General features: G+C 35.7%; 1 protein-coding gene across 1 annotated transcript in view; it reads left to right on the forward strand.

Annotated features, from left to right (window-relative positions):
* LOC148840839 (serine/threonine-protein kinase 32B-like) overlaps positions 1 to 13,601 on the forward strand; it is a 141,642-nt gene that overhangs the window by 11,380 nt on the left and 116,661 nt on the right. The window contains exon 2 of the mRNA XM_088912625.1: positions 9,959 to 10,014. Coding sequence (XP_088768751.1) covers positions 9,959 to 10,014 — 56 coding nt within the window. The remainder of the gene's footprint in view (positions 1 to 9,958; positions 10,015 to 13,601) is intronic.

Below are 13,601 nucleotides of genomic sequence, written 5' to 3' on the forward strand. Positions count from 1 at the left end.
TTAAGCCTTGATATGGCAGGCCCAAAGGAGGCAAGATTATAAGAGGTAAATTATGTTACAAAACCAATTATGTACCCATTATGTTACAAAAAAGTCTTCAGACACCTATTAAAAAAGGAAAATGCTTGCAGGAAAAATATATCGAGGGCCATTGATATACATGAGTTAATCTTACCTTTTAAATCAAACTGGAGACTTTGGAAAAACCCATCTTGTCATGTAATCTGTTTGGAAGACCTGTCAAGTACAGTTCATATTGCCAGTCAGCTGAGAGTTTATTAGGATCTTTGTCTAAAACACCTACAATTAGATTCTCAGGGCAGGTAATATAACTTAATGTCAGAGCTGCATTTTCTTCGAAATAAGATATCTGTTAATATTAAAGTCACAGTCAGATCACAACTTTAACTGTAGACTGTGCAGGAGCACACATTATCTAAAACCATTCAGTCACAGTCATTTTGGAATACATTCTGGTGACCTGCCAGTTCTGTGGTTTTTCAATATATACTGTAAAATCACATTTCTGCTTGTCCCATCTCTTATTTTTTCTTTAGTCCCCAAGGGAGTTTTAGAAAGGAATCAAGGAATTACAATCCAGTTTTACAAGCCGATTCAGTTACAGAAGTGTCTGTATGGGGAGAGTATACTTTGCACATCACAAAACACTATTTGATCTCCCATTTTTGTGTTAACTGAATCAGAACTTTAGCTTTTGGGACTTGTACTGTATGTACAGCATTTATTAGTTCTATGGGAATGACCTATTGGAAAGGCTATGAGTCTATTTAATGATAACACTTTGACGTAAGTAAATTTTAAACTTTCTCGACATAACAAGGAAATATTACAGACTTTACTAGTGCACAATTGTGCCTTTCTTGATAGTTCACTAATATTATTACTGCAAGTATTAAGAACATCCATCAGCCCAATTTTACCAAAGTTGTGTTTCCTGTTTTGTTAACAATTTAGTTGTGCATCTCTTTTCTTAAGAGAAATAAAAGGTAATGTCCATCCACACGTTTTGTTTAATTTAAATTGTGCTTTTATTTGTGGATTCCATCTTATCCCTGGTTACAATACGCAAGAGGAAAACTGGGAATTAAGCACACATGATAAAGCTAATGTGGAAAACTATGAGGTATTAACTGCAAGAATGTATATTTACAATATTCAATTTTATCATTAAACTAAAAAACATAACATACTATACGTAAAAGATCTATGAATCTGTGTTGACATTTCAATTCTTTATCTAGACCATGCAGAGCTTTGTTTCTTATGTTAAGCAGCAGGCAAACTGTTGAAAAATCAGCTTGGAGACTTAACACCGCTGCTCTCTCCACCAATTTCCACCCATATAAGACTTTGTGGGATTGATAAAATATATCCATCATGTGGAGAAAGGAATCTACATCAATATTTGTTACAAGCAGAACCTAAATTGTTTTATTATTAAAACATTCTGTAACTATTTCATAGTAATGATGACTTAAAGATTTAATGTTTCATTTAACTTAATATTTTCAGGTTTACAGATAAGTTAGAAGAAATGTTACAGAAATGTTAGATTTCATCAAGTTAATTGCTATTATTTGTTATTTATTGGAGATTAGACTTATGAGCTACTGATAAGATATCTGTTTTGTTAATTATGTTCTACAATTTACAATAGATGAGTATGCTCTCTGCCTATAATTTATTTTCAGTCTTAATTTGCATTCTACAGCCATTGATGGTTATTTAAGTGCAACAGTATGATGCTTTTCATTTTTATCTTTGATTATACCGTGCTCTCCAAAGGTATTGGGATAACAATGTCAAAACCATTATTTTTGATTCTGCACCAAGCAATTGGTATTTCTGATCATGTAATTAATATGAATGATATAAGCAAAAAATAATATGCATTTTATTTTTTGGGTAATTTTATGCAAATATTTGATCATATTAGAACAAAACATGCTTTTGTATTTAGTCTAGTGATTTCTAGTGACCAGAAGTACTGTAATACATTCAGGTTTAAAAAAATCCTAAAGGTAGTATTTGGTTGTAATAAGTAGAAGCAATAACTGCAGGAAGTCTGCAACTCATTAAGCTCATTACCCATTATGATTTTCTGTAGCCACTGCAAGTTTTTTGAGGTTTTGTCATGCTCTTCTGTTTTTTTCTTATTTGGATTTTATTCTAAAGATTATATTGATGAACTTTTTCTCATGATGAACACATTGATTACTTAGGTCTTATGTTTTGGGTCATCAACATGCTGCACAGTGCCAGATGCAGCCCAGTCGCCCAATAGGCATGAAAGCATTTTCTTCTACATAAGCAGGAACTTCAGAATTAATTGTGCTGCTGCCATCATTATTTACATCATCAAGAAAGGAGTGTGGGTCTTTTCCACAGGCAGCCATGCATGCCCTCAACTTGACTTTACCTCCACTGAGCTTCTCAATATGCCCACATGTGCAAAGTTGAGTTCTGGAGCAAAGTTTTATGGACCAAGATAAACCGATGCCAAAGGTTCTTAAAATGAACCTTACACTTTTTAACTTTTTTATATGTTTTAAAGCTAGTCTAAAATTTAGATATGTGCTGAAATAGCCATGAAATATGCATGCTATTGCTGTTCTTTACTGTGCCAATAGTGAACAGTAAGTGTGGCAGTAAGCAAAATGCTAATATTTTGTGAATATGTTAGAAAGAGTTCTGTGCAAATTACTCACTTGTGAAATAGCTTGCTGTGAGCACAAATGAGTTTAATAAATTCTCTTATTGTTAGTTATAGGAAAAATGTTCTAAAGTTTCTGAAACTTTAACTTTATTATTGTTTTGATCACTGCATCAATGTCATGATGCTCTTGACTTTCAGTTAAAGTTAATGAGTTGTATACAGTATGTACAGTATATACATGTATATACAATTTTCAATTGTTTTCGTGTCATCATCAAAGATAGATAATAAGATATTATGGAAGTGGACATATGGCAATTCAGTAATATAATTGCAATTTAACAGGGTTAGCAGGAACTGGAACTCAACCAAATTAAAGTTTATCATGGTTGACATTCACTTGGATTTGAATGTCAAAGTAAATTGTGCATTCCATCTCCAAAAACATTTTGTTAATATATTCTAGAAAGAAAGATACATTGATTTTAGAAATATTTGACTTGACACATACAGTATACAGTATACAGTATGAGCAGGCAAACAAAGCAAGGTTCTTGTACATATTGTATAAACTAGTAGAAATGATGAGGAAGTACATTTAATATTGAAAACAGTAGGCAATTCTTTGCAATTCTTTACACAAAGGGTTCTGGGAGTATACAATAGAACATGCTACCCACGATATTCAACTTCTTTCAAGAAAACACTGGATTAGATCTTTGGATCAATTAGCTGTAGAAAAACCAAACAAGTTAGATAGGCCATGGGTCTCCATTTTGTTTGTGACCTTTCTTATGTTCTTATAATCTTACATATTCTGAAGGATTTCTGTTAACAAAGCATGCTAAATATTAACCCAAATATTGTGCTATAAACAGACATACTTAGATGATATGTCATATCAATGCTTTCCAGTCGTGGTCCTCAAACATCCAGTGTCTGCTGGTTTTATTCCAGATTTCAGTTTCATAACTTCTGGTTAAACTAAAAGTTAATTTCTGTTTTTCCCAATCAACTCATTAAAACTTTAGGTTTCAAGACACATAAGACAGAAAAATAGATCTGAGAAAAAGTTTTGAGATTTCTTAGTGCTCTTCTTATGTTTTTTCCACTTCTAAAGAAAAACATTTGAAAAGCATCAGTTTGAGCATACTCTAGGTAGTGCTGCACCACAATATGGCTTTATAAATATACATGTGTGCATATACAATACATTCAGCAAATATTATTAAGTGAATGTTTGCAAAGTCTCACGAACTGTATAAAGCATGCACACTAACAACAAATACACCCATTTCTTCTCAAGGAAAACATAAATAATGGAAAAAATGTCAAAACAGAAAAACATATTTTCATATTTATCCTTGTGATATATTGGTGATAACAGCATTTATAATTTGAGGACATATATTGTATATTGATGCAACTGTAATGGACAGTTTTGCCCATATAAGAGTACTATTATAAACCTTAAATCAACAGTCCTGAATGGGTGTATAATGGGTGTATAAACTTCCTATCCCTCTTAACTGCCAATTCAGGATGTAGCTTTCTATATTCTATGATCTTTTTATTTCAATAACATTAATTTTACTGTGTGTGCTGGATCTTTCCTACCTTACCACTAGAAAAAAACAAAGTATTCATTCTGTTTTAAAAAATTAATTATCTTCTCCTGTCTGATAAATACAATGTTATGCATTTATGATATAAGTTTTTATGTGAAAATGTGTTGTTGCTCTTGGAAACAAACCACTTCACTTTAGTTTTGCAGTTGCTTAACAAATAGTGCTTAAACAGGCTTCCTGAAAAGGAAAATGTATGTGACAAATAGATAAATACAGGTACGTTATTTTTTTATGCTAATATGCTTAATTGCACAAACCAACACTCCTAAACCACACAAAGGAAACACTGATTTAAAAACTTGGTACATACGGTATCTATAAAATTATTGTGTAATGAGAAGAACATAATAGCGTAGTTATTATATTGCCCTTTGTTCTATTCTTCTTTTACTGTATATTCCTGAGAAATAAAACCTAACCAGATGCCAAAATTTGCCCTAAGATGGACACCTCGTGGCAAAAAAAAACAGGAAAGTCTTAAACCATGTAGCGTAGGTGTCACAAAAGTGTTCTTTCCGGACCCTATGCGGACGACACAATCCGGGGTTGACTGAGGAGACACTGGGGAGAAAAGCATACAGGATACGGGAATGAAAACAGGGAGGCGTGTCCAAGGAGCGCTGGTGGTCGGGGAAGGTGTAGCGAGGCAAACAATCCGGGGACGAGTCCAAAGAGAAGTCCAAAAACAGGGCAAAAGTCCATGGCCAGGTGATCTATCCAAGACAGGAGATTAAAAACCAGAACCGGGTCGCTACCGGCAGGGGGAACAGGAACAGGAAACCATGACGGAGCCAGACGCATCCAGGACCCGTGCTCGCATGATACGGGAACCAATGCAGAGCCCTGATTAGCGTCAGGGTCTGGCTTTTAAGGGGGAACTGAAAAGGGGCTCGAACAAGGAACAGGTGTGGGGAATGAGACAAACAAGGAAGGGCTGGAGCACCCTTAAGAGGAGGGGTTTGCGATTGTGAAAGTAGGACAGTACAAGATAAGCTGGCTAAGATGAGCCTCTCTTGGAATGAGGCACAACGTGTTGCAAAGGACAAAAAATACAGTATAAGGAAGAAATGCATAGTGGCATCATGACCCACTAGGAATGAAGAAGATTAGAAGTAGTTGTACAGTGACCTATCAATCTCAGTGCAATATGAAATAACAAGGAAATTGCCCACTTTCCTGTTAATTAATTTAGGTTCATTAACAATAAACAGTTAAAAAGAACATGTATTGATGTAAATTTAAGTTTTGTGCAAGAATATCACTTGGCTTTTCATTTTCTTGCTCCAGGCAGTGAACTATCCCTCAACTGTAATGATGAGAGTACTAATCTAATTGCATCTAATTCTTCATTTAGACTCCATATCAGGGAATCCCAAGAGCTGGGACTACGACAGTATTCACATAATAAAATGTACAGTACATGGCAGGTTCAATGATCATCATGTTCAAGCTTAGGGCTTCCATATAGAAGCTTTTAAATATTTAGAAACCTTTGAAATGGTCATCTTACACTCTGATCATATTTTCATTTTTTCCACATAATTAAATATCATAAGCATGTAACAGGGAGCCTCCATTCAGAGAAGTGTGACTCACTGTATTTTAATCCTTTACTTGACTTTTATATTGATGGTGGGAGTGCCTGATATGTCTGACTAGAACTTTAAACAACAGCTGTGAACAGAGCACACTCCACACTAGCGTACTATACACACTCTCACAACTACTTCATAACAGAGAACTCTTACTGGTGATAATTGCATTCTCTAATGGTGTGCTAATGATGTGTTTGTTCTCCTCATACAGAAGTAGAGTATATTGCTCATGTTACAGTATGACTAAAACACACACCTACAATGTACCATGACATGGCAGACACTTATATCTTGAAATTCTAATTCTTGACGAGCACATGTTCGAGACAGTTGGTTCCTCAACAACCGATATGGCATTCACAAAAATAGTTTCTCAATATGAAATATATTTTGAGGTTTTCATAACCTGAGCAGGGCAGCACAGTGGTGCAGTGGTTATCTTTGCTGCCTTGTAGTGCTTGGGGCCTTGGGTTCAACCCCTGACCTGGATTGCTCTCTGTGTGGTTTGTATGTTTGGGTGGGTGTCCTCACACAATCCACAGACATGCTAATAATTTAATTGGCTCTGGGAGGGAGTGTGTACTTCTTCCCTGAGTTGGACTGGCACCCATTTAGGGTATATTCTGCCTTGCTCCTGTTACTTGCCGTGATGGGCTTCTACTCCCCCCTGAACCTGAATTGGAGAAGTAGGTAGAAAATGGATGGATGGAGAACTTGAGTGTACTTTTTCTCTGGGTTTCCCTACAGAGCAAATAGTCTTTACAACTACTGAATTAATGTCTAGACAGATTCCTTCATATTAATTTCATTTTAGTTGACCTGTTGAAGCTTTATAAATACAGGCTTTTTTTCTGTATTATTTGCTTTAAATGCAGTTACAATGGGGAAGGCATTGAAAACAGATTGATGTCCCAAAGTGGCTCTTTTTGAACTGCTTCTAAATAATTGCTGTGTTATTTTCTCCTTAAATAATTGCGAAAAAAAATCAGCAGTGGAATAATTGTTTTCCAATTTTAATGAGGGCAGTGAAAGACCTATCATCATGTCATGCTCATTTAAACATTTTTTGTTTCACACTGAATGTTTAAACCACTGTCCTTAAAGACTTGATGAAAAAATTTCCCTTCTGCGAATGGATTATAACAATCCATTGAAGCCTAAGCAGCATAAAGACCTGCCTTCCTTTTCTGTGCAGAATGTGCAGAGCTTGTTGTCTAAATAGATAGTGGAGAAGAGGGATGATGAATGTTCTCTCCCTTTGTGGTACAGAGGAAGAACCCACAAAGGGAGCACCATGTTTAATTAAAATTAATAAAAAGTGAGTGCAGTTTATTACATAGTAATACCATAGATTCATTTTTATTGTAGCATGCATGAAGTCTGCTCCACTGATGACAGCGAGTGAGGCTGAATTATAAAGTGCACATGAAAGCTACATTTTAAATAAAAATGAATCATACTGTACTGCAATATACTAGTCTTGTCAAGTGTTCAAATTGATTCAACCACTGTTTAATTTCTAACAATCATTCAACAGTGGATTACATTTAAGTATATTCATAAGTATTCATTTGACCTTCCTTTTGCTTTGATCATATAGCTATAATCATCATTTACAGTATGTGATTAACTATCCCTCTCTTGTGATTTCACTTATGTGTTTAGTATATACTATAAGATAGTGAAAACATTAGTAAATGTCATTTTTTATAAATAAAAAAGTTCAGAGCTAAGTAATAATATTTTCTTTATATTTTCACATACATTTATTTTTTGCTAACTTGTACAAACACTAAATTTATTTGCCAATGAAATAATGTCATGTATAAATATAGCATTGAATGCAATCATATCCTAAAATTCACACACATTATACACAGTGTGTATTTACAGTACAATGTAAAGTCAATTATGAATTTCATAATTAATGGTGTTGTACAATATGTATACCTCTGCAGAAACATTTTCAATGTATTTCATGAGACAGTGTAATTTCCCACCTAAAACTCAATTTCCAAAAGCAAACAGTCTTGTAGATGAGGGTCAATACAAGATGTAACATGCTTCAGTTCCTAGAGTGTGTTGTCAGTTATTGTTGTTCAGGTTTCAGGTTCTCCAGGTTTTAACTACGGTTTAAAATTTGTATGGTGTTCTAAAACTGTGCATGACTCAGCTGAGGAAAATGGCTTCCTACTGTAAGCATATAATGTTTCTGAAACTGTTCAAAAGCCTGACACAGTTGGTAACCGGAAACTCTATCATCTTACATAAAATTTACAGATTACACCTGGGTTAAAGGTTGAACAGTCCACCTTTGTAATGTTGTTCTGTGCCAGAAATGCTTAGATAAGACTTGCTAGGTGTATGCTGGCTTCATATTTACAAAATAAAATTAACCAGTAAATAAGAGTTAACTTCTGTAAGCTAATTTCCACAGTGTTGAACTGTGACGTCTGTGTCTATGATTTTTAAAAGACAAGTGGCTGTACTTGACATCCTTAAGAGATGACAAAAAGCATGGGCATGCTTTACATAGTTCCTGTGATTTCTGTTCATTTACACATGTCTGGGCCCTGTCTATATTGAGGTGCTCCACCATTATTGTTTGATGCTTTCAGGCTTATTCATGTTGGCAAATGTTTAATCCAGCACCACATTAAAACCCCTTAACGTCCTTAAAAAATCAAACCTTTTTTGCACCTTCAAATACCCTGCCTTCATACTGGCAGTCCAGCAGTCAATTTGCAATCGACAATATTGCTAAGGTATTTATATTAATTTTGTGTTTCAATAACAGCTCAATTAACAGTTACAGAAATAGAACATTTCTTTCTAAAATCAATGATCATTTCCTTTGTTTTTTGTTTAAAAACAGTGAATTATCCTGACACCCATTAAGTTAAAAAAAAACTCCAGCCTGTAATTGTTTTCATTGTCTTTCAAAAGTCTAATCAAGGTCATCTAATGTCATCTGCACCCTTGATAACCAAACAGAATAGTTTTTAATCTTTAGTTATGTCCTAGATCACGAAGAATAATCATGTGGTTGTAGAGGAGCTAGTTCGGATACAGTGACGTCAGCGCCCTCACTGGGCGTAGCAGGGACCTCAGCTGCCTGGGCTGAGGGAGGTCTCCTTTAGCTCACGTGGCTGGTTCCCTGTTGCGTTACGCTGGACACCCAGGTTCTCGCCCCAGGTGCTGCGGGATGGAACAGGTGGTGGAGGGCACGAGACCGCGCAGAACCGCGACGATCACATGGTCAGAAAGACAATAGTCAGATGGGAGCCAAACGAATTATTAGTGATAGCTAAATCTAAGACGTGATAGCGGTTATTTGGAATTGGATTGCATACAGACTGTGTAGAACAAACCCAAAAGTGCTAGAAATTCCAAAGCTTGACAGATATGTTGACAACAAAAGTGAAAATTAAAATAAGCTAGAACCATTTTTTTAAATTTAAATTACCACAAAAATGAACATACACTATTATCCTTAAGCGGTCTATAATTTGTTGTAGTCAGCATATGCTGAGTAGAAGAAGTTCAGAACAAATAATCAAATGATGAGTTATCAGGCACAGTAATGAAATGGATGGGATGAATGACAAACGTGAAGATGCTCAACACCCAAAAAATAAAGGGCCCTGAAAGGATTATGGAATGTTTCATGAAAATTTGGTGGAGGACTGACCTTCCGTTCATGACGAGCCATCATGTCGAGTGATTAGTGACAAAGGGGCAGCTCAGCTACAGAGGTGGAGATGAGGTGGAAATGGGAAGTAGAAGACTTGAGAGAGTGAAGGGGATCACGTATAGTATTTATAGTTTTTTAGGAGAGGAAATGATATCGGGAGTCATTGCTAATTACTGGCAGCCGAGTCTGATTGAACTTGGTTGTTGTCACCCCTCCCAAACTTTGGTTACGAACTCCATTTGGAGATTCTAGATCCTTTGTTTGCTAAAAGGTTTAATTGTGTGTGCACAGAATTTTATTGTGTTTAAAATACACCGAATATGAAAACCATCAAAAACACATTGTTCTTTTTTGTCATTTGCAGTTAACTTTGACCACTTTCAAATCCTCAGAGCCATTGGAAAGGGGAGTTTTGGAAAGGTGAGTGGCATCAGGCTTTCATTTTTTCTAAGATAGAAAGTTTAGTGTCCCAACAAGTTGAAATTCCAGATGAAATCAGGTTCATATTTTTGAGGGGAAGTATTTGCCTGCAATTCTGTTAGAGACTTTCCTTTGCTATGGTTAATTCATGTTCTCATTCCTAAAAAACAATCAGAAAGTCTTCACAAACATTTTTGAATCCTTTAAATTGATATTTACCACTAGACACTGTTCTTTCAAACTTCTGAATATCTATAAAATGCCTATGGATAATATATATTATTAGCAGCTGACATGAAAATTCTATAGTTTTTCAGATATATGTGTAGAGCATTTAAATTAAATTATTATGTGATATACTGTATATACTAATATTATATACTAATATATAGTGTTTTAAGAAAGACGCACACTATTCAAAATCACTACCATGGTTTTTATGTTGTTCTTGTGGGGTAAAATCCACTTTCTGTGTATCCCAGAAAAATATGCTGATCATTTATTATAATTAGTTTAGCTGGAAAGAAAATGTTTTAGTAAAACACTTTCCGAAGGAACATATGTTAGAGACAAAACAGAAATGAACTAGGGAATAGGTTTGGATTGCTTATTTTAATGAGTTCTTCAGAAAACCAGACAATGTGAACACAATGAGGCATAGGAAGAGATTTCTGGAGGTAAAAGCTGGTCCACATGATTTAAAGTTGCTGTGGGAGGCAGGCAGATTAGGCTGGTACCCTTTCATTTTTTCAAATTGAGTAGCTTATGGAAACTCCAGCTCCAGGCTCAATATTCCCTGTGTGCAACATTACACATTAAGTATCCTTTGCTGTTACTAGCACTCATGGCAGTACAAAAACATAATAATATAGAAAATGTTTCATAAAAAAACAGAATATTTACTTACACATAGCTTGAGGTGGAAATGCTGGGTTTTTATTGCTGGTTTGTTTTTGTCCTTTCTCTCACGGTTCCAAAGCAGATGGGGAGACTGCTGAATTTCAGAATGAGTGCCTCAGCCTCACTAAGTACTGTCTAAATGTTTTGACACAATCAAGACAAATGTTCAGCCAGGGGCAAAGGTTTTAAGTATTTACCAAGTGTAAGTGTCAACAAAGAGATTTGAAAAAAAATGCTACCTAGGAATTATATAGCAAAACCAGTCATATGTTCCTTTTTTTATGGCAGGTCTTTTTCTGTGCCCAGAGGCATGCCGACAGAAAGTTTAGTTTCCAAGTGATTTTGCAAATAACATCTGCTGTAGAATGGATTCTGCAGATCTCTCCTGGCTTGTAGTCATTGATAAAACTGGATGTTAACACATTATTCCCCAATGTAAGTGACCAACTTAAACCACACTGTAAGCTTCCTGTGCATTAGCACAGTTATCCTGTTATACTAATACTGTATGTTGAATTCTATAGCATGTCTTTAAGATTTCCAGAATAATTCTAAATGAAACCTTACAAATCCCAGAGAGATTAGATTACTTGGGGATTAGGCTATGCACATTTTCAGGAAAAAAGGCTATTGAGCTGAATTTTAATAGATTGTTATTTAGGTTGGAGGTTGTCGCATTTATTGGTCTTATTGTCAGAGACAACTGACAATATTCAGATTTATTTAAGCTCCCGTATATTCTCTCTAGATGATGATGATTATTATTCATTGCCTACCTTATGTAGACCCCAATGACCTTATATAGAACAGAATAGACTACTCAATTGCAAAAAAATTATCTGTAGCATTTGACCTTTTTCATACAATTGAATTCCAATGAATAACTAATAAATTCATATCAGATAACTTCATGAACCGACCTAATATCACAATTGTGCAGTATCCCTGCACTTTTTATAAGGCAAAGCATGATTGATTTTCAAGAAAAGCAAAATAATGAAAAAGTTATTTTTACCTAAAAGTACCACCACTCCAACGTGTTTGATTTTTTGGGGAGAATTTAATTTTTAGAATGTTTGCCATTTTTTTTTGTTTTGCATTCTTAACCTATGTTGTAATTACAATTTAGTCAATGTTCGTACATTAATGTCTTGAGATCACACATCTGACTTTTAGGTGAGGCGTTTAAGCCAGACTGTGGCAGGGAGTGGTTATTAGTCTGCCTGCCACTAGAGGCCATTAAAGGACTCTGTTATTGTAAAAAGGTACTCTGGGTGATGGTTAATTGATAATAATAATAATTGCTTACACTTATATAGTGCTTTTCTGGACACTCCACTCAAAGCACTTTACAGGTAATGGGGACTCCCCTCCACCACCACCAATGTGCAGCATCCACCTGGATGATGCGACGGCAGCCATAGTGCACCAGAACGCTTACCACACATCAGCTATCAGTGAGTAATATAGCCAATTTATAGAGGGGGATTTTTAATGACCACAAAGAGTCAGGACCTTGGTTTTACATCTCATCCGAAGAACGACACCTGTTTACAGTATAGTGTCCCCATCACTATACTGGGGCATTAGGACCCACATGGACCACAGGGTGAGTGCCCCCTGCTGGCCCCACTAACACCTCTTCCAGCAGCAACCTTAGTTTTTCCCCAGGAGGTCTCCCATCCAGGAACTGAGCAGGCTCACACCTGCTTAGCTTCAGTGGGTTGCCAGTTGTGAGTTGCAGGGTGATATGGCTGCTGGCTATATAATTCGATAATTGGTGAAGGGTTTAGAGGGCAAATTCTTATATTTGTATGATGTTTGGGTATATACTGTAAAGGGCCTCAGTGGGTGAATTTATGGACTAGGGATTTTGGCAGCAGACTTGTGGGGCTCAGCTCCTGTAACATACTTCTTATTTCCTTGTGGATCAGTTGCAATAAATTAAAAGTTGCATACTAACTGGGAGGGGGGTAATCCTTTAGTTTGAAGGGAACGCTGTACTAAACTAGTAGGGTAGGTAAATACCATTTGTAAGAAACATAGCAACTGAAATTAGTCCACAGCTCCATGCTAAAATGTACTCAATTGAGACATGCAATTGATAATGTTTTTGGCCCCCTCAAGCTGACTTCCTTAGGTTAGGGTCTGTCACAAATACTTTTACTATTTTTCTTTCAGTATGTTGAAATAAGTGCTCTAAAATGGTAGATACAAGATAATGTATGTTACCCTTGGAACAGGACAATTTTCCTGTAATACATTATATTAACTTTAGTTTATACAGCACCATTACAATGTAAAAAACACAGAAATCACATTTCACTAACTTAACATCGCAAACCCAAGAAAACAAATCAGGTACAGAAGTCAAAGCAATCATCAAAATTCCTCTCCGGAAAAGGTTTCAGGCTTGAATGTGTTTGGCATGGTATTCCAGTCTACCCTTCAGATGAAGAGTGGAAAAATGACTCATTAATTTTGTTTTTGTGCCTGTACCTGCAGGGTTCCCGCTGCTGTTTATTCTAAGATTGTTAGTTTCTTATTCTAAAATTGCTCCTCAAAAATGAGCATGAGGAAATGTTATGTATTTAGTTAATCTGAAGTTTACAGTGTACTTTCTGTTGAGTTTAAGAACATTGTGCTGTAAGTTACTCCCCCAATCCAATTCTATAAATCTGGAAATA

Source organism: Atractosteus spatula, chromosome 1 (genome assembly GCF_055471065.1).
Source record: "Atractosteus spatula isolate fAtrSpa1 chromosome 1, fAtrSpa1.hap1, whole genome shotgun sequence".
NCBI lineage: Eukaryota > Metazoa > Chordata > Actinopteri > Semionotiformes > Lepisosteidae > Atractosteus > Atractosteus spatula.